Source organism: Cervus elaphus, chromosome 5 (genome assembly GCF_910594005.1).
Source record: "Cervus elaphus chromosome 5, mCerEla1.1, whole genome shotgun sequence".
Classification (NCBI taxonomy): domain Eukaryota; kingdom Metazoa; phylum Chordata; class Mammalia; order Artiodactyla; family Cervidae; genus Cervus; species Cervus elaphus.
The window spans coordinates 98929219-98952529 of NC_057819.1; the positions used below are offsets into that span (position 1 = coordinate 98929219).

The 23311-nt window shown below is 44.1% G+C and overlaps 1 protein-coding gene across 1 annotated transcript; it reads left to right on the top strand.

The window, feature by feature from the left end:
- Positions 1–6: 6 nt before the first annotated feature.
- ZNF232 (zinc finger protein 232) lies at positions 7–22721 on the top strand. The gene is given in 5 exon segments (XM_043900774.1): positions 7–920; positions 4410–4479; positions 11446–11478; positions 17115–17837; positions 22530–22721. Coding segments are annotated over 5 exon segments (1086 nt in total). The 5' UTR covers positions 7–852.
- The last annotated feature ends 590 nt before the right edge of the window (positions 22722–23311 follow it).

Sequence of the window (23311 nt, forward strand, 5' to 3'; positions counted from 1 at the left end):
TTTACAACTTTTTTGAAAAAAAGAAGAGTAGAAGACTAGCCCACCAGATTTTAAAACATAGTTAAAAGCTCACTATAACAGTTTATTATCAAAGCAGATAGAAACAGGTAACAAACAGAATGTACTTAAAATACATAACCAAGTACATATGTGAATTTAGTTAATGATAAAGACAGTATTTAAAATCAGTGAGGAAAAGGAGGGTAATCCATTAAATTGGACTCAGAGAGGTTAGGTAATTTGCCCAAAGTCAAACACCCATAAGTGGTAAGTCAACGATTCTCCCTGATTTTCTAATTATCTTTCTCACTCAGAACTCGACCTGTTAAACATTTCGCTAACCTTTTTTTAAATCTCCGTACTGCCAAGGCTTTTTTGTTTTTTTCTGCCAAGCCTTTGACAGGGCAATGCAAACAGAAGGCATCAATGAATCAGACCACAAAGGCACGCAGGGAGAAAAAGATTAAAAATTAGAACAGAAGTGTGGTTTTCTGATGAGATCACCCACCCAGACCTACAGGCCGAAGGCAGGCCCGTGGGCAAGTCTAGGACCCCCGGAGGACTTGCGTCTCGGTGGTGGCCTTGCTCGTGTAACGCGGCGCCAGCAGGTGCACCAACCTGCTCGGCGCAGGACCCTCAGGATTCTACTAGCGCGAGACCGAGCGGACGACACCGAGCCTGCGCAGGGGACCCCAGAGCCGGTGGGAGGTGGCCTGGGGGCGCGCCCGCGGATTAGCCGGCACAGCCGGGTCGGCGGCGGGAAAGTGAATGACAGCGTGCCAGAGCACGCCGGAAGTGATCGGCCACCGCTGACGCGGTGTCCGGGGTGGTGGCCCCGCGCCCAAGGGAGGAATGCGGGCTGAGCACTGGTGGCCGTGGAGGGGGCCCCGGTCAAGCGAGAGGCTAGGGGTGGCCTGGAGGTGAGACCACGCCGCGATCGCAGAACTGGGGGTCCCAGGAAGAGAGTGGGGGAGCAGATCTTCGGAGGAGGGCGCTGAACTCTCTATTTCTCCAAAAAGAGAGAGTCTGGGGCTTCCAGGACCTAGGCGCCCGATGGGCGCGGTCAGGCCTTCTAAGCCCTTGGCCCTCATTTTGGTCTCGGTGCTCCCTGCCCATCTCCAGCTCCCGTCCTCTGCCGCGTCCCCCTTTTACTTTCTGTTCCAGTTCCCTCCTGTGAGTTCTGCAAACCACATCTCTCCCAGGCCCAGAATCAACCCCCAGGCATGAACTGACCTTATTCCTTGGCCAGTGCTGTGCCAAGCGCGTTTGTAGATGTAACTTCAAGTACAAGATCGGGTTTCTACTCTCCAGGAGTAAGGGACAGCCCCGTTGGGAAGACTAGACTGAACCACAGGAATGAACTGTATTGTTCAGACACGTTCTAATACCTGATCTAAAATATTCGTACTGTTGGAGCTCAGAGAGGGAGGGACTTGGGCTGGTCTCTTCTTTGTGAAGGTCTGTATATTTTTTAGGTATAGCTTCAAAAGTCATTTTCTTTGGGAAGGCACCCAGCATTGCCATCTTCCACTTTAAACTGTTCATCTTTTTTAGCTTGTTTAGTTAAACAAGGGTCTGTTTCACAAGCACTTAATACCTGGTTTCGTGTCTAAGTCTTCCAGGCCCCTAGGCAGGGACTTTTGTCTTGTGTAGTATCATCTAATGCATGAATATGAATTTAAAGGATTGAAATAATAATAATAAGGATTGAAATAGAAGGTACTAAGGTGAGTCTGAAACAGTGGAAAGTTATTTGTGTAAGTCAGAGATAGTAAAAGTTTGGCCCCTGGGCCAGATTACTCTGTAGACACTTTTTTTTTTTTTTCCTGGCCTCACCCTGCAGCTTGTGGGGACCTTGGTTTCTGACCAGGGATTGAACTGCAGCCGCAGCAGTGGAAGTGCCAAGTCCTAACCATTGGACCATCAGGGAGTTCCGTCTAGACAAATTTTCTTGACTCATGCTGTTTGTTTTTACTTGAACTAGTGGCCAACATTTTAAAATCAGAAAATTTCTTTCACATCCACTCACTCAAAAGTCTGGGTTTTTAGCATCTCTTGGAAAATCAGATGTGGCCAAACAGGATCCATGTGTCTGCCTGGTACAATTAGCAGGAATTGAGTAGCAGTTCCCTCCTTTAGACTCAGTATAAGATTTTCAGATACCCAGTCCCCACTAATCATTGTCTCCCAGACACTGAAGCAAAGTACTAGCTGTCATTTACCACCTGGCTTATGTTACTCATTCTGATGAACTGCCTGGCCTTTTGCTGCGTTTGATCTTGATATAGATGAAGGAGAGTAGGAAGGAGCACAAGTAGGAGAGTCATGGGCAGAGGGACAGAATGGGAAGAAACCTAGTATATGGGAATGTTAGGGAGGATTCAAGAGCATAGGTTTGCTCTTAGGGAATCATAGAGCAGGGATATTGCTATGGGTTGAATTGTATCCCCCAAAAGGATATGTTGAGGTCTTAGCCCCCATTCCTCAGAAGGTGACCATATTTGGAAACAGTGTCATTGCAGATGTAGCTGGGTAAGACAAGGTTATGCTGAAGTAGAATGGGCCCCTACTTCAATATGACCAGTGTCCTTATAAGAAAGAAGATGACCAAACGAAGAGACAGACAGAATGCCACGTGAAGATGGAGGCATACCCTGGAGTACTGCATCTGCTAAGCAAGGAACACAAGGATTGCCTGCTGTCACCAGAAGCTAGGAGAGAGACCTAGACTAGTTACCCTTAGGAGCCTGCAGGAGGAAGCCACGCAGCCAACACCTTCCTTTCAGACTTCTAACTTTCAGAACTGTAAGAGAATAAATTCCTGTTGTTTTAAGTCACCTGGTTCATGAGACTTTGTCATGGGAGCCCTAGGATATAATTCAGCTCTGTGAGTCAACAAGAAGCTATTATTTCCTTCAATGGGTGATAGAAGAAATCATGATAGAGTTTTGCTCATTGATGTTAGCCGTGCCTTAGAAAATTATTTCATTTGACAGTGTTCTCAGCACTGATTGGAGCCAGAAAACATGTTTAGAGATTTTACAAGAATCCAAGCATGGAGTGAGAACATTTTGAGTTAAGATGGAGTTGGAGCAGTTTTCAGAATTAGGTAAAATATACAGACAGAAGGGATAGAGAGGGAGAAGTCCAAGATGACTACAGCAGTGCTGCTCAGATTGTAGCAAAGTTAAGGAATCACCTGCATCGTGAGCTGGGTGAGCACAGATTGCTGGGCCCCTCCCCAACTGACTGATTCAGTGGGTCTTGGCAATGCTTCAGAATTTGCATTTTACCAAGCTTCTGGGTGAGGCCGATGTTGCTGCTCTATGGATCACATTTTTGGTAAACTACTGTGTTTCTGGCTTAAAACAGTACAAGCCCCATTAGGGGCTTCTTCACCAGAGTATCCCAGGGCCTAGAACAGTGCCTGGACACTGTAGGCTCACTGTAGGCACATTAAATATTTATTCAATGAAAACTGGCCGTTTGGGCAGAAACAGCTGTAAGAAGGGGGAATACATTTAGAAGCAAAATGATGAGTTCATTTTAATGCATTTGATTCTTCTTGACTGTCAGTAAGACACTGGACTGGAGATGAATTGTGAATATAGGCTACAGTGTAAGTGAGGAGTTGGAGTTTTAGATTTATGATTCATTTTAGACAAAGGTGATCACTGAAGCCAGAGTTGATATGGTCATTGAGATACAGAATATAAAAGGAGAGGACTAGGGGCTGAGACTTAGTAACACCAATATTTAATGGCTGGAAAAGCTGAAAGGGTAAAGACAATAAAAAAGTAGAGTGGGTGGAGTATAGTGCATTATGGAAGCCAATGGAGACAAGAATTTCAGGAATTATTTAGTCAAGGGGAAGGGGGAAGAGAGATACCTTACTATTCACTTATTCAATGATTTTTTAATAGAGTACCCGCCATGGTCCAGGTAGTGGTCCAACACTGCACAAAATAAAGACCCCCACCCCCATGGAGCTTACACTCTTGGGAGGCTTATACTGCAGTGATGTGTGGCTTTCTGTACATTCGGGTAGGTTTTTTGGTTTTTACTTTGCCATGCAGCTTACAGGATCTTGGTTCCTCAACCAGGCCACAGCTGTGAAAGTGCCAAGTCCTAACCACTGGACCGCCAAGGAATTCCCAGGGTGGTTTTGTTTGTTTGTTTTTAATGTGTACAATAACACTTTGGAGTAAGTGATATTTCTCTTTTACATTTGCAGAAATGATGGTTGGGGGAGATGAAGAAGCTGGGACTCTAACTTGGCTCTGCTGGCCCCTAAGCCCTGTTCTTTTCAGAACCCTAAGCTGCCTCTAAGTTGTAATCACCAGGGTCACTTTTCTGCTTTAGATACTATTTATATACTGATGATTCCAAAATCTGTATGTCCATTCTAGATTTTCCTCCTGGGTTCCTGACCTGCTGATCCATTGGCTTCTCAGAAGTTTCCTCCTGGATGCCTCACAGGTAAGTCAAATATGACATGTCTGAAGTGGAATTCACCAGCTCCTCCCCCTTACCCCCACTCTTTCACTCCCACTACCCAGTTGGTGTTTTTTGTTGTTGTTGTTGTAACTTTAAACTTTTTATTTTATATTGGGGTATAGCCGATTAACAATGTTATGGTAGTTTCATGTGAACAGTGAAGGGAGTGAGCCATATATATACATGTATCCATTCTCCCCCAAACCCCTCTCCAATCCAGTCTGGCACATAACATTGAGCAGAGTTCCATGTGCTATACAATAGGTCTTTGTTGGTTATCCATTTTAAATATAGCAGTGTTAGTGTACCAGTTATTAATGTATCATATCTCAACTCCAAATCTATTCTTCTTTGCTTTGCTTATGTTACTAGATCTGAACATCTCCTTTGCCAGCTGGTACAAGACCTATATTTTGTCAACAGAGGTTGCTGGAGGGAAATGCAAGGCCATAGGAAAAGGAAGGAACTTCTCTTGCTGATGCTGGTGTGCTGTTTATTTATTGGTGTGGTTGCCAGCAGATCAGCTAGGGTGAGTGACACTCACCCTAGTGGTTGCTTCCTGTGAACCCATTCTGGCCTGGACACAGGGCCCAGCAGGTTCCTACCCCATCAAACAGGCCACTTCCAGCTCCAGACTGCCCACCTCCTCCAGTGAATTCCTCCACCACCCTGCAGGCCACTCCTACACACCAGCTCCAGCCTGCACCCCAGTAGGTTTCTTCTCCATCAATAGAGTGTGTATTCCTGTGATAGCCACAATCCCTCTGAAAAATGTCTAAATCTCAGTGCCAGCAGGGAAGAGTCTTCTTCTAAGTTCCTTGTTCTTCCCTCTACCTCCCTCTAAGATTTTCTGGTGTAGGAAAGAGGTGAAATTTGTATTTTAAATATTATAGAATGGTCTGCTTATCATTTCAGATTCTGAGACCAGGAGTAAGATAAAAGATTGGCAGTCAAAGATGGAAATTTCAGGAGAAAAAAATTCAGCAAGGACTGTATCAGAAAGACTCCAAAGACAATCTCCCAGGAATGTAGGTTATTTGAAATCAACGATCCTGAGGACAGGTTATTGAGGTATTGGGTGAGCTCCTTACATGATGCAGTGAGACATCCCTCTTCCCAAGAGAGAGGTATCAGGGAAGTGAATGTGATCCCCAAAAAAACCATTGCAGGAGAGAGAGGCCATGGATGTAAGGAAAGAGAAAAATTCCTTTCTACAGGAGAAAGATCCCACAGATATGAAGTCTGTGGTCAGAGCTTCAAACAGAAGTCAGAAATAACTGAACATCAGAAAATTGATAATGTAAAGAAAACCTATGAATATAAGGAATGTGGAAAAACTTTCAATCGTAGCTCAAACCTGATTATACACCAGAGAATTCATACAGGAAAGAAACCATATGTATGTAGTGAATGTGGAAAAGACTTTAATCAAAGTTCAAATCTTATTATACATCAGAGAATTCATACAGGAAAGAAACCTTATATATGTCATGAATGTGGAAGAGACTTCAATCAGAGCTCCAACCTGGTTCGACATAAGAGAATTCATAATGGTGAGAATCCCTATGAATGTAAAGAGTGTGGGAAGGCCTTCAAGGGGAGCTCAAACCTTGTCCTGCAATCAGAGAATTCACACTGGAGAAAAGCCATATGTATGCAATGAATATGGGAAGGCCTTCAATCAAAGCTCAGATCTCATTATTCATCACAGAACTCACACTGGAGAGAAACCGTATGAACGTTATGAATATGGACAGACTTTCAGTCAAAGCTCACACCTGGTCGCACATCAGAGAATTCATACTGTAGAGAAACCCTTCAAGTGCAGCAACTGTGAAAAGACCTTTAGGCAGCACTCCCGCCTCACTGAACACCAGAGACTCCACAGTGGGGAGAGACTCCATGAATGTTGCAAATGTGGGAAATCCTTCAGTGGATGCACGGCCTTTCTGAAACATCAGAGGCTACACACTGGAAAGGAACTTGAATGTGAAAAAGCCTGTACTTCTAACTTGGATCTTATCCAACAACAGAGAATGCACAGGGAAGAAAAATCTTATGAATGTACTAAGTGTGGAAAATCTTTCCAGGGAAGTTCAGATCTAATTCGGCATTGGATAACTCACACTGGAGAGAAAACCTATGAATGCAATGAATGTGGGAAAGCCTTTAGCCAGAGGTTGCACCTTATGACACATCAGAAAATTCACACTGGAGAGAAACCCTATCAGTGCAATGAATGTGGGAAAGCCTTCCGGCAACATTTGCTCCTCATCCAGCATCACAGAATCCACAATGGCGAGAAACCTTATGAATGTAAGGAATGCAGAAAAGCCTTCATCTGGCACACAGCTTTTGTCAAGCATCAGAGACTTCATACTGGAGAGAAACTTAAGGAAGTTGGGAAAACATTCAGTAAGGAAAAATTACTTAGAGAAGAGCAGAGAATTCACCAAGAAGAGAAAGCTTATCAGTGCAGTCAGTGTGGTAGAACTTTTTGAGGCAGCTCAGACCTCACCTGACATCAGGTAACTCACTCAGGAGAGAAACCCTATGAATGTAAGGAATGTGGGAAAACTTTCAATCAGAGCTCAGACCTTATGAAACATCGCAGAATTCATAGTGTAGAAAAACCTTATGTGTGCAATAAATGTGGGAAATCTTTTAGGGACAGCTCAGATCTCATTAAACACCACCGTGTTCACACTGGCAAGAAAACTTATGAATGCCCTGAGTGTGAGAAGGGCTTCTGCAAGAACTCACACCTTGTTAGTCACCAAAGAATTCACACTGGAGAGAAAGCCTTTGAATGTAGCCACTGTGGGAAGGCCTTCAGCAGGCACACAGCTTTTCTTGATCATCAGAAACTTCACACTGGAAAGGAGCTTGGGGAACACAAGAGTGTCCTTAAATATGACTTACTCTAATAGGAAACAGAAACCTAATGAATGTAGAAAAAGCTTGATGGAGACCATGTCTTATTGCACAGTAAAGGGTTTTTATTGCTGAAAACCATTTGAAAGTAGGAAAACATTCGAAGAGCCCTAATGGATGGAAAACATGTAAGAGTAATGTGGGCAAGCTCTTGGACATAATCACCTTTTCTCTGCTTCAGATCTGAAACTGGCATACAATCCAGAGGATACAATTACTTGAGAATGTTTCAGGGGACTTCCACTGTTGTTAACATCATTAGAAATCACTTTGCCAACAACCCCCGAACTAACTTCTTCATGGAAGGAGCCATTTCAATCTTGACTACCTAATCTAGTGACAAGTATAAATCTACTTTAAGTACTTTAGAGTGATTAAATCTCTCTGGGATGAGTTCTTCCTGTTAGATATATATTTTATACATATTCCCCTTTTATCTCCTTATAAAATATGCTTATGCATATGTGATAATACTAATTAGAATGAACCATTAATTGAGAGGGAACAAAAACCAATAGAAATGACTTGACAACGGGAAAGCTGAAGGCCAGGATACAAGAGCCAAGTGAAGTGTTCCCCAGGGAAAGAATGATAATGACTAGTAGTATCAGGAAATGAAAGAGCAAAGGGAAGGACAGTGGGTATCGGAAATAGGACTAGACTGAGTGCCAGGGCAGGGCATTTAGGTGACCTGAGTTGGTAGGAATTAAAGCAACAACTTTGAAGGGTGAAATGATTAGAGGAGAGTGGTTTTGTCTTGAACCAGAGCTTTGTAATTATTTGAGAACTGGAGACTCTAAGCAGAACTCTGAAAGAGATCAGTCATCTTTAATCTGAAAATTGATATTGGTAATTAGGTCCTGCCTATCTGCGCAGTCAAGCACAATTGTCAAATATTTCTTGTACCATGAACTACTGGTAGATTGTATATGAACTTACCTGTATCAGCAGACAAGAAAGTTACCGAATGGGACAATGTAAGGTGAGAATTTCAACCTATATCTTTCCTCAGTGGGAATAGCTTGTGAGACGCACAGAGGGGATCAGTGGTTCTCAACCAGGGTGATTTTTGCTTCCCAGAGGGCATTAGGCAATGTCCCAGAGACATTTTGGTTGTCACATCTGGGAAGGAAATATTGGCATCTAAAAAGCAGTAATGTTGTTAAATATGTTACAATACACAGCTCGCTCTACCTCCAAAAAAGAATTATCTGACCCTAAGTGTCAACAGCGCCCTGGTTGAGAAGCCCTGCCCTTGGATATTTAGAACACCAGTCACCAGGGGCCATTTAAGGAAGCATTTCAGTGTGACATGGGCAGTGGCAGTGCATCCCAAATGGGAACCCAGAGTCTGGTAGAAAACTAGTTTGATGAGCTATTTCAGGAGAAGCCGTGTGGTGTAATGGAGGGGACGCAGATATGGGTTTGAATCCCAGTAGGACATGTTGGCCTCAGGACCTGGAACAAATTACATAACCCTTCTGATCCTTATTTTCCTCACTAATAAAATGGTGTTAAAATAATCTACCTCCTGGTGTAATTGTGAGCTTTAAATGAGAAAACTGAAATCTACTGTTGACACACAGAAGGGCATCTAGAGTTTTAACCATTTCTAAACAGAAGATGAAGTATTTACAAGCAAAATAAAAGATGTGTAAGAATACCCTGCTGTGTTGTGGCTGGTATAAAGAAGATGACCCCTTAAAGTTCAAAGCACTGGGGCCTAGGGCTCCTCCACAAGGGCATCCTAAACAGTAGTGGGATGTCTTAAAGTGGAGAAGCCCATCCACACCATCCCTGAAAGCTGGCTGCTGGGGAATCCCCTGGAAGTCCAGTGGTTAAGACTCGGTTCTTTCACTGCCTTGGGCTCGGGTTCGATCCCTGATCCCCACAAGCCACATGGTGCAGCCAAATACTCTCTTCCTCATGCCATTGAGGTCCCTCTCCCAACACACTATCAAATCTACCAAACACACTAGTGACATTGGCCATTAAATCTACTCCTTATTTGGCTTCTTTTCTTCAACTCATTTTCTCACTGAAGCAGGATGGGTTTGAATGTAGCAGTTGAGAATGTTGAAAATAGAGCTGGTAAATATGTTGATGTCTCTTGGCTGCAGCTACAGTACAAATCATTTCTCATTTCAGTTTCTGAATCTCTGATGAAATAAAGATTTGGAAGAACTTTCTTCCTATGTCTGAAGTTGAGAAGATTAGAAGACCTAAAATTCTGATCAGCCATGTGCATGAGTTAAGCCTATTGTGAAGAAGACCTTAAACAACTGGGGACAAATTTGGAAGGACTGGTTTGTCTGTCTCTGGAGTTTTATCAGAATCTTGGGTATGATTTCTCCTGATTACCTCTGAAGGGTATCCATGCATTTTTTGGATGTGTGATCAAGGAGACTGTACCCACCCACTCACCCACCCTTGATGTGCTTTCTTTCCTTTTAGCATAAAGAATCTCTGGATCAAATCTGGCAGCACCTTGAGATCCTGAGGGTGAAAGTGAACAAGGCTTCTCTGAGCCTTGGTCTTCCATTACTGTTCTAGTTGTCATGGAACTGTTCACCTTTTTAATCCATGATGTACACCACTACTTGATTTTCTTCAAATACTGCTTTTATCATCTCACACACAAACAAATGCAAACTCACATTCAAAAAGCAGCCAGTGGCTGCCTGTTTTACTAAAGTGAAAGTTCTTGGCTTGGCATTTAATATGCTCTCTCATACTGACTTGTCTCTCACTTCATGAAAACTTCCAGTTTGAGGCCTGGTCTAATTACTGTCCCTAAACAGCTAATGCATTGTCCTAACTCTTATCTCAGGTTGTCTTGATCCCCTGCAGCTTTCAGAGTCCCTATCACTTAAAATAACTTTTTTCTTTAAACATGGACATGTCTGACAGGTTCTGATGAACACACACTCAATTCTTTAAAGAAAAATGCCTTGGCACTTTTTTTCCCACATTGTTCATTGTAAGAAAAATTCAAGCACTGAAGCCTGGCTTGTTGGAATGAACAAACCAAAGTCCTTTGTTTCTCCAGCCTCAGAGCTTACAAGAAGCCATTATTACACTGTAAATCATTTATGTATATTCTCTTGTTTTCTTTACACTTCCTACACATTTAGCTTTTTGAAAGCAGGGAGCTCTGTTTTTGTATCTCCTCACCTGTAGCCCAGACATAGATTTACACATATAATTTTTTTCAATAAATGTTTGAACGTGCATGTTTATAATTTTCTAGTTTTGTGTTGGTTGTTGAAAACTATAGTCATCACAAGAGCATAGTATGTGTAATTTCCTTTCTTTTCTTTCCACTCTAGATATAGCCATAAACTAGTCAGTATAGGAAAAATTCAGGTTAAATTATATTTTGCTTGGTCAAAGTATCTGTTTTGAATTGGTGACTGGTTTCTAGTTAAGTGTTTTTTGGGGAGGGGGGGGTGGCAGGTTTGGCCACACCTCACTGAGCTTGTGGAATCTTAGTTCCCCCACCAGGGATGGCATTCGGTTCAGGCCATGAAACCGTGAAAGCACCAGAGCCCTGACTGCTGGACCACCAGAGAATTCTCCCTAGTTAAGTATTTTAGTGATTCCCATTTGAAATGTTTGCCAAAGAATGGTACTTCACATTATATCTAAATAATTGCTCTCTAGCATTTTCCTGAGATCTTGTACCCCCAGAATCGGGTTGTTTTATACATATCTGACTGGTGCACACAATTTTGGTAATTTAAATTTTGCTAAAAGTTCATTTCATCTAGATTTTTCAATATCCTACCCTAAAGCTGAGTGAAATGGTATCTAATTATTTTCATCTCTTCTGATTCTGTTGTTATGTTTTATTTCTCATTCCAATTCTTAATTTTTCTTGCTCTTAATCAGGCTGTAAACAAGTTTATCTATTTTGCTGCTCTTTTCAAGGAAATTAGCATTTGAATTTATCCCTTCTACTATTTTTAAATTTGTTTTTTATCTTTACTGATTCACTCTTCTTTGCTTCTTTAGGTTTATTTCACTATGCTTTTAAAGTTTCTTAAGGTGAGTTTTAAATTGTTTTATATCTGTTTTTATTAACAGGGGATATAGTTGTTGTTATTCTTCAGTTGCTCAGTTGTGTCCGACTCATTGCAACCCTATGGACTGCAGCACACCAGGCTTCCTTGTCCTTCACTATCTCCCCGAGCTTGCTCAAATTCATGTCTATTGAGTCGGTGATGCCATCCAACCATCTCGTCCTCTGTCATTCCCTTCTGCTTCCAGCCTTCAATCTTTCCCAGCATCAGACAGAGTCTTTTCTAGTGAGTCGGCTCTTCGCATCAGGTGGCCAAAGTATTGGAGCTTCAGCATCAGTTCTTCAATGAATACTCAGGACTGATTTCCTTTAGGATTGACTGGTTTGATCTTGCTGTCCAAGGGACTGTCAAGAGTCTTCTCCAACACCACAGTTCAAAAGCATCAGTTCTTCAGTGCTCAGCCTTCTTTATGGTCCAACTCTCATATCCATACATGACTACTGGATGAACCATAGCTTTGACTAGACGGACCTTTGTTGGCAAAGTGATGTCTCTGCTCTTTAATACTCTGTCTAGGTTGGTCATAACTTTTCTTCCAAGAAGCAAGTGTCTTTTAATTTCATGGCTGCAGTCACCATCTACAGTGATTTTATGGTGTACATTTTCAAGTATGGCTGTTGCTAAGTCCCATAGATTTTACCATAAAGTGTTCTCTTTATTGCCTTATAGGTGCTTTGTAATTTTGCTTTTGATTTCCTTTTTTGATCCAGTTGGATTCTTTTCTTTCTAGGATTCATACTAGTTTGCTCGTTCTGTTTTTTTCCCATGTTAATTTGGATGCTCTACTGTTCTTTTCCATTCTCATAATGGTTACCTTTCCTTCCTGAGAACTCATAATCAGACACATGTTTGTTATTATTGGGAAAGCAGATAGCAGTAATTTCCTCTATCAACAAGTCCTTTTCCTCCATCCCAATTAACTACATCCTTAGATTTCATTTTTCTTCTCACCAGGAATTGTTTTTATTTACTGATGGATATGCATAGGCCTTTTCAAACTGTTCATGGAGTGACAAACCTAGACAGCATGTTAAATAGCGGAGACATCACTTTGCTGACAAAGGTCTGTATAGTCAAAGCTATGGTTTTTCCAATAGTCAGGTATGGATGTGAGAGTTGGACCACAAAGAAGGCTGAGCCCCGAAGAACTGATGCTTTTGAACTGTGGTGTTGGAGAAGGCTCTTGAGAGTCCCTTGGACAGCAAGGAGATCAAACCAGCCAATCCTAAAGGAAATCAACCCTGAATATTCATCGAAGTACTGATGCTGAAGCTGAAGCTCCAATACTTTGGCCACCTGATGCAAAGAGCTAACTCATTGGAAAAGACCCTGATGCTGGGAAAGATTGAAGGCAAAAGAAGAGGGTGACAGAGGATGAGATAGGCATCATCGACTCATCAGTGGACATGCGTTTGAGCAAACTCTGGGAGATAGTGAAGGACAGGGAAGCCTGGCGTCCTGCAGTCCATGGGATCGCAAAAAGTCGGACAGGACTGAGCAACTGAATAACAACACTTTCTCCTTAAGGGTAACTTCTTTTTCCAGCTGTGACCCTCTAATCAGGTCTGGGAAGATGTAAGTGGAAGACAGAAGGTAGAGGAGGAAAGGCTGCAAAGAGGCCACGCACAGGTAGAACTTCCCCAGCTTGGGCAGGACCCTGGAGGCACAACTGAACAGAGAAGCAAGGTACGCCAGCCTTTAGGTTAAAAGTTCGGCCCACACCTGCCCCACCCGCTCCAGGACTGCAATTCCCAGAGCCCTCCGCCACAGGGGAGGCCTTGGGTGCGCAGGCGCACACCTGCCCTCCCTGGTCAGCTGGAAGCGCGAGCTGTGCAAAAGTGGCTAGGTGTAAGCTCCGAGTCCTCTAAGGTGAAGCTTAGCGGCGGCCCTCAGGGTGTAGCCCGCTGGCCCGCTCTGCTGTAGCCGGTCCAGGAAGGCAGCAGCGGTTTCTGCAGTGAGCACACCCCGCGGGCAGCCCTTTGAGGAGCCGAGGACAGATTGCGAGCCTTTGCACGGGAAGGGGTCCAGGTCCCCACTGTTCGTGGAGGACGGGGGCTGGCCTGGTGCCCCTCTTCTCTGGAGAGTCCAGGGCTTAAAGTGAAGGATGGGGAATTGTAACTGGCCAGGCAGTCAGGCGGACCCAGAACCCAGTGCCGTGCGCAGGAATTCAACTGGCAACTGGCCACCGGGGCATCACCCTGAGACACAGGCTTCCGCGCTCGTCTTCTGCGCCTCCCTCCTCCGTAGCCAGGGGCCCCTGTTTGTGTGCCTTTAAGGGCCTCTGGGTGCCGTCCACCTCTTTCCCTTTAGATTTTCCTGACGCTGGACACCTTACCGAGACCAAGTCTTGCCCAATAGCTGCCTCTTAACAGGACCCTGCTACAGATCCTGGGCGTTTGAATAAGATTGCCTTAGAGAAATTTTAAACTTATCTTTTGTTGTGGCCACTACCGAAATTTTAGGAAGAGTGAAGGAGCCATCTGGCAGGAGGCTCCACTCCAACACCTCTAAGAGTCAATAATTGAAAACAGGCAAGTCACCTTGCTCTGAAAGTTGTTCAGCTCCGAGTTCTGGAAACTTGGTTTTTGCTTCAAACTTGTTTCTTCCCATGAGATTCCAGAACAGTCCCCTCTCCCCAACCCCGCCCCCCCCCATGCTCTTTTCTCCTGCTATAGCCTTTATCAAGTTGTAACATGTAGTGAAGAAAACACTTTATGTATCTGTCTACCAGACTTTCTCAAAGGCAGTGACACTAGAATAGGAATCTGAGGAGGGATGGAGAAGGAAAGACTAAAGGATATAGTACAGGGTCTTGGTAGGTGCTGAGTGTGTATTTAATGAATGAAAAAAAAAAAGTTCTGCTTATATTACAGCATGCCCCTGAAAGACTTTGGTTGGTGTGGGTCTTCTCCAGAGCCAATCAAAGATAGGATGGCTGCATCACTAACAGCAGCTAAAACTCTGGCCCTTCTAGGTACACAGGATCAAGAAAAGGTTATGATGATGGAGCCAAAGGAAGAGAAACAGACTTGGGAATGTGAGACCAGACTACATGGGAACCACTCTCCCAGTCAAGAGATCTTCTGCCAGCACTTCAGGCAGCTCTGTTACCAAGAGGCTCCTGCTGCCCAGGAGGCCCTGAACCTCCTAAGGGTCCTCTGCTGTGAGAGGCTGAGGTCTGAGAGTTACAGCAAGGAGCAGATCCTACAGTTACTGGTACTGAAAGAATTCCTGACCATCCTGGGTGTGGGGACATCACCCTAAGAGTGGAGAGAAGGCTGACTGTGCTCGAGGATTTAGAGAAAGGACTTAATGAACCAGGACCCCAGGTGGAAAGGGAAACATATGATCTGTTGTGGGAACCAGATCAATGACCTTCCAGCCTGACAGAGGGGCAGTAGTAGGGGGAGTTGCCAAGTTCAAAACTGTTTGGGGCCAAGTAGAACACTGAGTGTGTGTTTCTGTCTTTTCTGCCTTCAAGCCCTGAATGAGACTCTAGCTCCTCTTCCTGCCCCTGTGCTGTGAGGAGGCTCTCTAAAGTCTCCTTTGGTCCCACAGAAACCAAGTGGTACCTGATCACCCCCAGGTCCCAGGCCTTGTGTGTGGACCTGCATGGGAAGAGCGATGGGAGAAGGCAGCTCTGGGAGCAGCCCGGGAGAAATCAAGCTTCCAGCTGCAGCCTATGGATCCCTGGCCCTTCCCAGACAGTGTTGAGTAGCAGAATTGTGGGGAGGGAGGGAAGGAGGAGGGAGTATAAAGGGCACAGAACAGGAGCTCAGAAGCTGTCATCATCCTGGCCTTACTGTTCTTATCACTTAGGTGAGAGATGTCATCACCCACAAAATTAGGAATAATGATAACCTACCTTATGTAGTAGCTCTAAGGATTAAATTTCTAGTGTATCTGGCTATAAAACCTCACCAGCATCTCTTGGTTTAGAGAGCCCTAAGTGCATGCATGCTCAGTCGTGTCCGACTCTTTGTGACCCTATGGACTGCAGCCCACCAGGCTCCTCTGTACATGGGATTTTCCAAGCAAGAATACTGGAGTGGGTTGCCATCTCCTTTTCTAGAGGTCTTCCCAACCCAAGAATCAAACCTGCATCTCCCGTGTCTCCCACTCTGCAAGTGGATTCTTTACTGCTGAGCCACTGGGGAAGCCCCGAGAGCCCTGAAGCAGGACCAGAAAATACTTCATTCACTTTTGGCCTCATCATTTTCACTGCCCTGAGCTATAGGCCAGCCTGGAAATCTTTTCTCTTTGAACTTTTTCATGGCTCCCAAAACACACTTTGTAATCTGTAAGGCATTCCATGTGAGACACAGCCTGTCATTACCTTTCTCTACCACATACTCCCCATCTAAAAGCCCCATGTGAAACTCTCTTTTGTCTACACTTCTGCCCTTCAGATTTACCACAAGAACTTCCTCCCCAGCTTCCATCCATCCCCATAAAGCTCCTCTCCTCTCTGTTTATGGCTAACCCTAGACAGAGAGCCTCAGGACCATGCACTGTCCTTGCTGAGCACTGTATAACCTCATAAACCATTGGAAATGTGACATGAATATGTTGCTAATCAAGAAGATTCTATTTAACACTTGGTTTTACACCATAACTCCACCACCACAAGACAGAAGCATCTGAAAATTCAAATTCTTATTAGCAACAAAACAGGAAAAACAAAAAAACAGATTAATCTTAGTGTCTATTCCAAAAGTATGTTTTTACTTCCCAGCACTTCCTTCCCTTTCTTGCAGAGTTTTCCTTGTCTCCTTTACCTCTGTTTCATAAGTCTCTCTTCAGAGCTAACTATTGTTTGATTTTTTTTTTCCTAGTAAGCATGTTTCATATTTCTTTAACCACAAGCATTTAACCTGGAAAAAAGATGTATTTTTTAAGTTTGTCATTACCTTATAGCCATTGCTGTTTGTCCTTTTTAGATTATAGAAAGCATTACAGACAATTAAAACCACAAAGTGTTACAGAGCTTTTAAAGATGAAAAGGCAAAGCATTTGTCTCTTCTTTTTTTAAAGAGCAGGTCAAAGGGAAAGGCCGAGAGCACCAAGCAGGCAGTCATCCCTTCAGTAAAGAACCAGCCGGTTGGGAACCCTTTTCTGTGACTACAGATTGGAGGAGCAAGGGTTGACTGGGAAGAGGTGAAGGTCACAAAGTCAGAGGGGCAGGGTCTTTGCACCTTTAGGAACATCCTTTTCCATCACCCTGTGATTCTTATTTTTCCTTTTCTATACAACATCAGTTAACCACTCCCCAGTTTCTTGAAAATATTAACTTTTTCTCATATTTTTAAAGAGTAAATAAATCCTAAAAAGATCCTGCCTTGAAATTTATTTTATTTTTCAAATAACATTTTTGCAGTGTTCTATAAATTTAAAAATCAGGGGGAAAAAAAACAGATAAGGAGAAGGGAAGAGAAAAAAAGGAGAAGCTTCCCGTACACAGTCCCATTACCAAGAGATGACCTCATATTTAAGTGACTGTCCTTCTGAATTCTGTCGCGTGTATATTGAATATTTTTTAAGCTTTTATTTTCATGCCAGAAATCCTAATCTGAGTGTCATTTCTCTGTACACTCAAAACAGGCATATCTGCAGTTTCCATCAAACGTTGCAGAAGATGATGCAGAGACCAAGGACAAAGGGTCATTGCCACAACCACCCATTACTGAAGAGGAATCACGGGTGCTCAGAGAAAAACTCGCCACCAGCACCACTACCTTTGAAGCTGCCTCTGAAGGTGAGGGCCCTTTAGAGCAGCAGCAGAGAAATCTTAAAAGGGAGAGACTGAGGGAATCCCCTACTCAGGGGAAAAGCTTCAGACAGATGATTGTAACCCATAAGATAACTCCCACAGGGAAGAAAGACCATAAATGCAGTGAATGTGGTAAAGCCTTCATTTATAACTCACATCTTATCATCCACCAGAGAATTCATTCTGGAGAGAAAATCTATAAGTACAGTGACTGTGGGGAAATGTTCAACCAGAGTTCAAACCTCATTCAGCATCAGAGAATTCATACAGGAGAGAAACCCTACAAGTGCTATGCCTGTGGGAAGTCCTTCAGGTGGAGTGCTCATCTTGTTCAGCATCAGAGGATTCATTTGGGGGAGAAGCCCAACAAGTGTAATGAGTGTGGGAAAGCCTTCAGTCAAAGCTCCTGTCTAAGTCAGCGTCTGAGTATCCACAGTGGCTAGAAACCTGTCATCTGTAAAGAATGTGGGAAAGCCTACAGATGGAGTCCCAAGCTTATCAGACACCAAAGGGTTCATGCCAGAGAAGAGCCTTCCACATGGCAGTCCATGTGGGTGAGAAAGTCTCCAGGCAGAGTTGTACTTTTTTCTAATCAGTGTTAGGACTAGATTCCATAAAAGTTATAAGCGCCTTAAGATTTTTCCTGTGTCTTTCTTCAGTATGGTACTGGCACAAAGACAGAAATATAGATCAATGGAACAGAATAGAAAGCCCAGAGATAAATCCACGAACCTATGGACACCTTATCTTTGACAAAGGAGGCAAGGATATACAATGGAAAAAAGACAACCTCTTTAACAAGTGGTGCTGGGAAAATTGGTCAACCACTTGTAAAAGAATGAAACTAGAACACTTTCTAACACCATACACAAAAATAAACTCAAAATGGATTAAAGATCTAAATGTAAGACCAGAAACTATAAAACTCCTAGAGGAGAACATAGGCAAAACACTCTCCGACATAAATCACAGCAAGATCCTCTATGACCCACCTCCCAGAATATTGGAAATAAAAGCAAAACTAAACAAATGGGACCTAATGAAACTTAAAAGCTTTTTCACTACAAAGGAAACTATAAGTAAGGTGAAAAGACAGCCCTCAGATTGGGAGAAAATAATAGCAAATGAAGAAACAGACAAAGGATTAATCTCAAAAATATACAAGCAACTCCTGCAGCTCAATTCCCAAAAAATAAATGACCCAATCAAAAAATGGGCCAAAGAACTAAACAGACATTTCTCCAAAGAAGACACACAGATGGCTAACAAACACATGAAAAGATGCTCAACATCACTCATTATTAGAGAAATGCAAATCAAAACCACAATGAGGTACCATTACACGCCAGTCAGGATGGCTGCTATCCAAAAGTCTACAAGCAATAAATGCTGGAGAGGGTGTGGAGAAAAGGGAACCCTCTTACACTGTTGGTGGGAATGCAAACTAGTACAGCCACTATGGAAAACAGTGTGGAGATTCCTTAAAAAACTGGAAATAGAACTGCCATATGACCCAGCAATCCCACTTCTGGGCATACACACTGAGGAAACCAGATCTGAAAGAGACACGTGCACCCCAATGTTCATCACAGCACTGTTTATAATAGCCAGGACATGGAAGCAACCTAGATGCCCATCAGCAGATGAATGGATAAGGAAGCTGTGGTACATATACACCATGGAATATTACTCAGCCATTAAAAAGAATTCATTTGAACCAGTCCTAATGAGATGGATGAAACTGGAGCCCATTATACAGAGTGAAGTAAGCCAGAAAGATAAAGAACATTACAGCATATTAACACATATATATGGAATTTAGAAAGATGGTAACGATAACCCTATATGCAAAACAGAAAAAGAGACACAGAAATACAGAACAGACTTTTGAACTCTGTGGGAGAAGGTGAGGGTGGGATGTTTCAAAAGAACAGCATGTATACTATCTATGGTGAAACAGATCACCAGCCCAGGTGGGATGCATGAGACAAGTGCTCGGGCCTGGTGCACTGGGAAGACCCAGAGGAATCGGGTGGAGAGGGAGGTGGGAGGGGGGATCGGGATGGGGAATACGTGTAAATCTATGGCTGATTCATATCAATGTATGACAAAACCCACTGAAATGTTGTGAAGTAATTAGCCTCCAACTAATAAAAAAAATAAAATAAAATAAAATTAAAATAAATAAAATTAAAAAAAAAAAGATACTCAACATCACTCATTATTGGAGAAATGCAAATCAAAACCACATTGAGGTATCATCTCACACTGGTCAGAATGGACACCATCAAAAAGTCTACAAACAATAAGTGCTGGAGAGGGTGTGGAGAAAAGGGAACCCTCTTACACTATTGATGGGGATGCAAACTGTTATAGCCACTATAGAGAACAGTGTGGAGATTCCTTAAAAACCTGGAAATAGAAGTGCGATATGATCCAGCAATCCCACTGCTGGGCATACACACCAAGGAAACCAGAATTGAAAGAGACATGTACCCCAACATTCATTGAAGCACTGTCTACAATAGCTAGGATATGGAAGCAACCTAGATGTCCATCAGCAGATGAATGACTAAAGAAATTGTGATAAATATACACAATGGACTATTACTAAACTATAAAAAGGAATGCATTTGAGTCAGTTATAATGAGGTGGATGAAACTGGAGCCTATTATAGAGTGAAGTAAGTCAGAAAGAGCAACACCAATACAGTATATTAACACATATATATGGAATTCAGAAAGACAATAATGATGATATTATATGCAAGGCAGCAAAAGAGACACAGATGTAAACAACAGGCTTTTGAACTGTGTGGGAGAAGGCAAGGGTGGGATGACTTGAGAAATAGCATTGAAACATGTGTATTACCGCATGTAAAACAGATGACCAGTGCAAGTTCAAAGCATGAAGCAGGGCACTCAAAGCTGGTGCTCTGGGACAACCCAGAGGGATAGGGTGGGGAGAGAGGTGGGAAGGGGTTTCAGGATGGGGGGACACATGTGCACCCATGGCTGATTCATGGTGACGTAAGTAATTATCCTCCAATTAAAATAAATTAAGTAAAAAAAAAAAAAAAGATTTTTCCTGTGTCTTTCTTGATTTAGGAAAAACTGTTATCTAGTCCTACTACCTGCAGGTCATCATTTCACACCCTCTGTTTGAGATGACTGTATCAACTAGCATACCTTTGGCTTCGAGTAACAGCCAACATGCCAACTTCATTAGAGTTCTGGGTCTGGCACAGAGCTGCTGTGCAGGTAATGGCCATCCTCTATTGGTATTCTTATGAATGGGTCTTTGGTCCTGGCCCTTCTTCAGCCCCACAGTAATCTGCCTATTGGGACAGGGTCCCATCTACAACTGTCCAACCATGAGACAGAAACCACACTTGTTATTTGAGCAGGGAAATTTTAATATAAAGAAGTATTAACTAGTCAAGGGGAATGATCTATTAAAGGAGATAAAGAGATCTTAAGAATATAGAACCAGGAGTATGGGGAACAGCTATTACCTCTAGGGAGAGCCACACACAAATAGCCCAGGACTCTGGACTGGTGTGGCTGCTCTAGCGGTGCGTGAGAGCCGGTCTGTAGAGGCATGCAACAGCCAGTTTGCACCTTTTCACCAGCCTGCATTGAGGTTGGTGATGATGGGAGTTTACTGTGGAAATCAGGGCTTTATAAAAAAAAAAAAAACAGTTGTTAAATATTGACCAACATGACACTGGCTGGTAAGGTTCATCAAGGTGATACAGGCCAGGGCAGGAAGCCACTGGTTGAGGTACCTGCAAACTCACCAGAGGATGGGTGCCACATGGTAAGGACAAGAAGGGAAAACTACCAGGACCAGAAGCCCCTTCCTCTTTGCTTTGTCCCTCCAGCACCCTTTAGTGGCAAAGGCCTTCCTGATTCTCAGATACAAGTTTTTATTTCTTTCTCACATACATGTCCAGACATGAGCTGGCTGTCAGCAAACAGGCCATAGGCCAAATCCAGCTCATGACCAGTTTTTTTTAATAGCCCACATGCTAAGAATCACTTTTATGTTCTTAGATGTAAAAAAGCAGGGGGAAAAAGAAAGAAGCGTGGCTCACAAAGCCTGAAATGTTTACTTCTGGTGGCTTTACATGAAAAGTTTGCAAAGCCCTGGCCTAAGGGACAGCTGAGTTTAGTTTCACCAGATACTTCAAGGACCCACCTTGCTCCTCCATCCCCTAGACTAGGATGGGTTTGCCTGCATGGTTGATGCTGGATCATTACTGTATCCACATTCCAACTCCTAGGAAGAGTGAAGTAACAGTTTCAAGGACAGGCAGTTTCCTTTTCACCAGGTGTTACAGAAGGTGCCCCAACTGAATCTTGGTGAAGATTCAGTTACAATGCCACATCCACCTAAGGCTGGAAAACACCTCCAGCTGGGTGACAGTTTGACCAATTAAAACCCAAGGGGAAGGAGAGAACCAATTTAGAAAGACAATTGGCAGTGCTCTACCCCATGGAACATCTCCCCACTTCTGCAACCTGGTGCTGCAGGTTGACTGGGGAAGGAGTGTCCTGGTCCCAGAAATGGCAGAGTAGGATCAGGGAAGCAGAGGATGACTCCCACTTGGGAGCCAAGGGAGTGGAGTGTGGATTACAGTCCTCCTGTGACCAAAGTTTCAGCTGGTTCCCACCACAGCTCAGCTCAGAGAATGGGGACGTACCCAGCAGATCAGGGTTAAAGAAAAGTTTGTCTCCTTTCTTGAAGACTTTTTGGGTAATCTTCGGAAGCTGACCCAGACCTGACCCAGACCTTCGCTCACTCCAATGTATAACCACACTTTTTAGCAAAAGGTGTCAAATGATCAACTCTGCAGGCCCCCTGCCCTCATCCCCGCCACATCTGTCTTCTTAGTCCCTCCAGCAGCCTCAGACAGTGCTTTCTTCTTTCTGAAACCAAACCTGCCTTCTGTACCTTAAGTCTGTCCTTCTCCACTGCTACTAAGTTAAATTTTAGTATTTAGTTATTAGATAATTATCTTAATAGGCCTGGTTGTAAGTCGGAAGGCACCTGGGGGACAGCAAGTGAACGTCTGGGAACAGCGTGAGAAATCCCACCTTGAAATGTGAAACATCCTCACGAACGACCTGAGAACGACACCGGCTCAGGTCCCAGGTGGTGGGCGCCCCTGGACTTGACTTGGGGGTCAGCGTAGTGCAGCGGCCCACGCTTACTCCAGGCCCTCAGACCTCTCGCCCCACAGGTCACCAGCAAAAAGGCAGCTCGGGCGTCGGCCAATCAGCGCGGCGTGCCTCCCGCCCTGCCCGCCAGGTGGCGCACGGAGGAGGGTTGCCCGGCTTCCGAGCGCGGCCCCAGCTGCAAGGCTCGCGCCCTGACTCGACGCAGCTCCTTCCTCTTGATCCCGGAGGCAGTGGCGGTCGAGCGCCTTCGATGACTTCTTTTTTTTTTTTTTTTTTCGATGACTTCTTAAAGGTTTGGAGGTGCCGGCAAAGTTGGGTCCACCGATAAAAACACTGCCTGTAAAGCGTGGTACGAAGAAGTAGAACATCAGCGTTCTCGTCGGCGGCACAGCAGGAGAGATCAGAGTCGCAGCCGAGTCCCCGTGAGAAGCCCGGAGCTGGAGACAGGGACGTGGCAGGGTCGGCCGGGGGCTGGGGAAGGGTGAGCTCGCGTCCTGGGTGGCCTCGTCGGCCGGCGCTCCCCAGCTCTCAAGGAGGAGGCGGGCTTCCTGCTCCATGGGAGAACCGAAGCATTCTCTCCTACTTCCACTCCGCGGCGCTGACCGCTGCTGCAGAGTTCAGGTCTCCACCAGCCTCGTGGCACGCAGCCCACAGGTCCAGTCGCGTCGTAGGCGCTCAGCCTGAGGTTGATGAATGTCCAAGGACCAACCTTATTGAAGCTCTGCCCTCAGGTTATCACCAGAATCGCGCCCGACTTCCCACTGGATTTTACTGAGGCTCCAACTCCCATCCATTTTCAGTGGTTCACCCAAGGGCACAGTCTTGGCATAGCTTCATCTCCAAA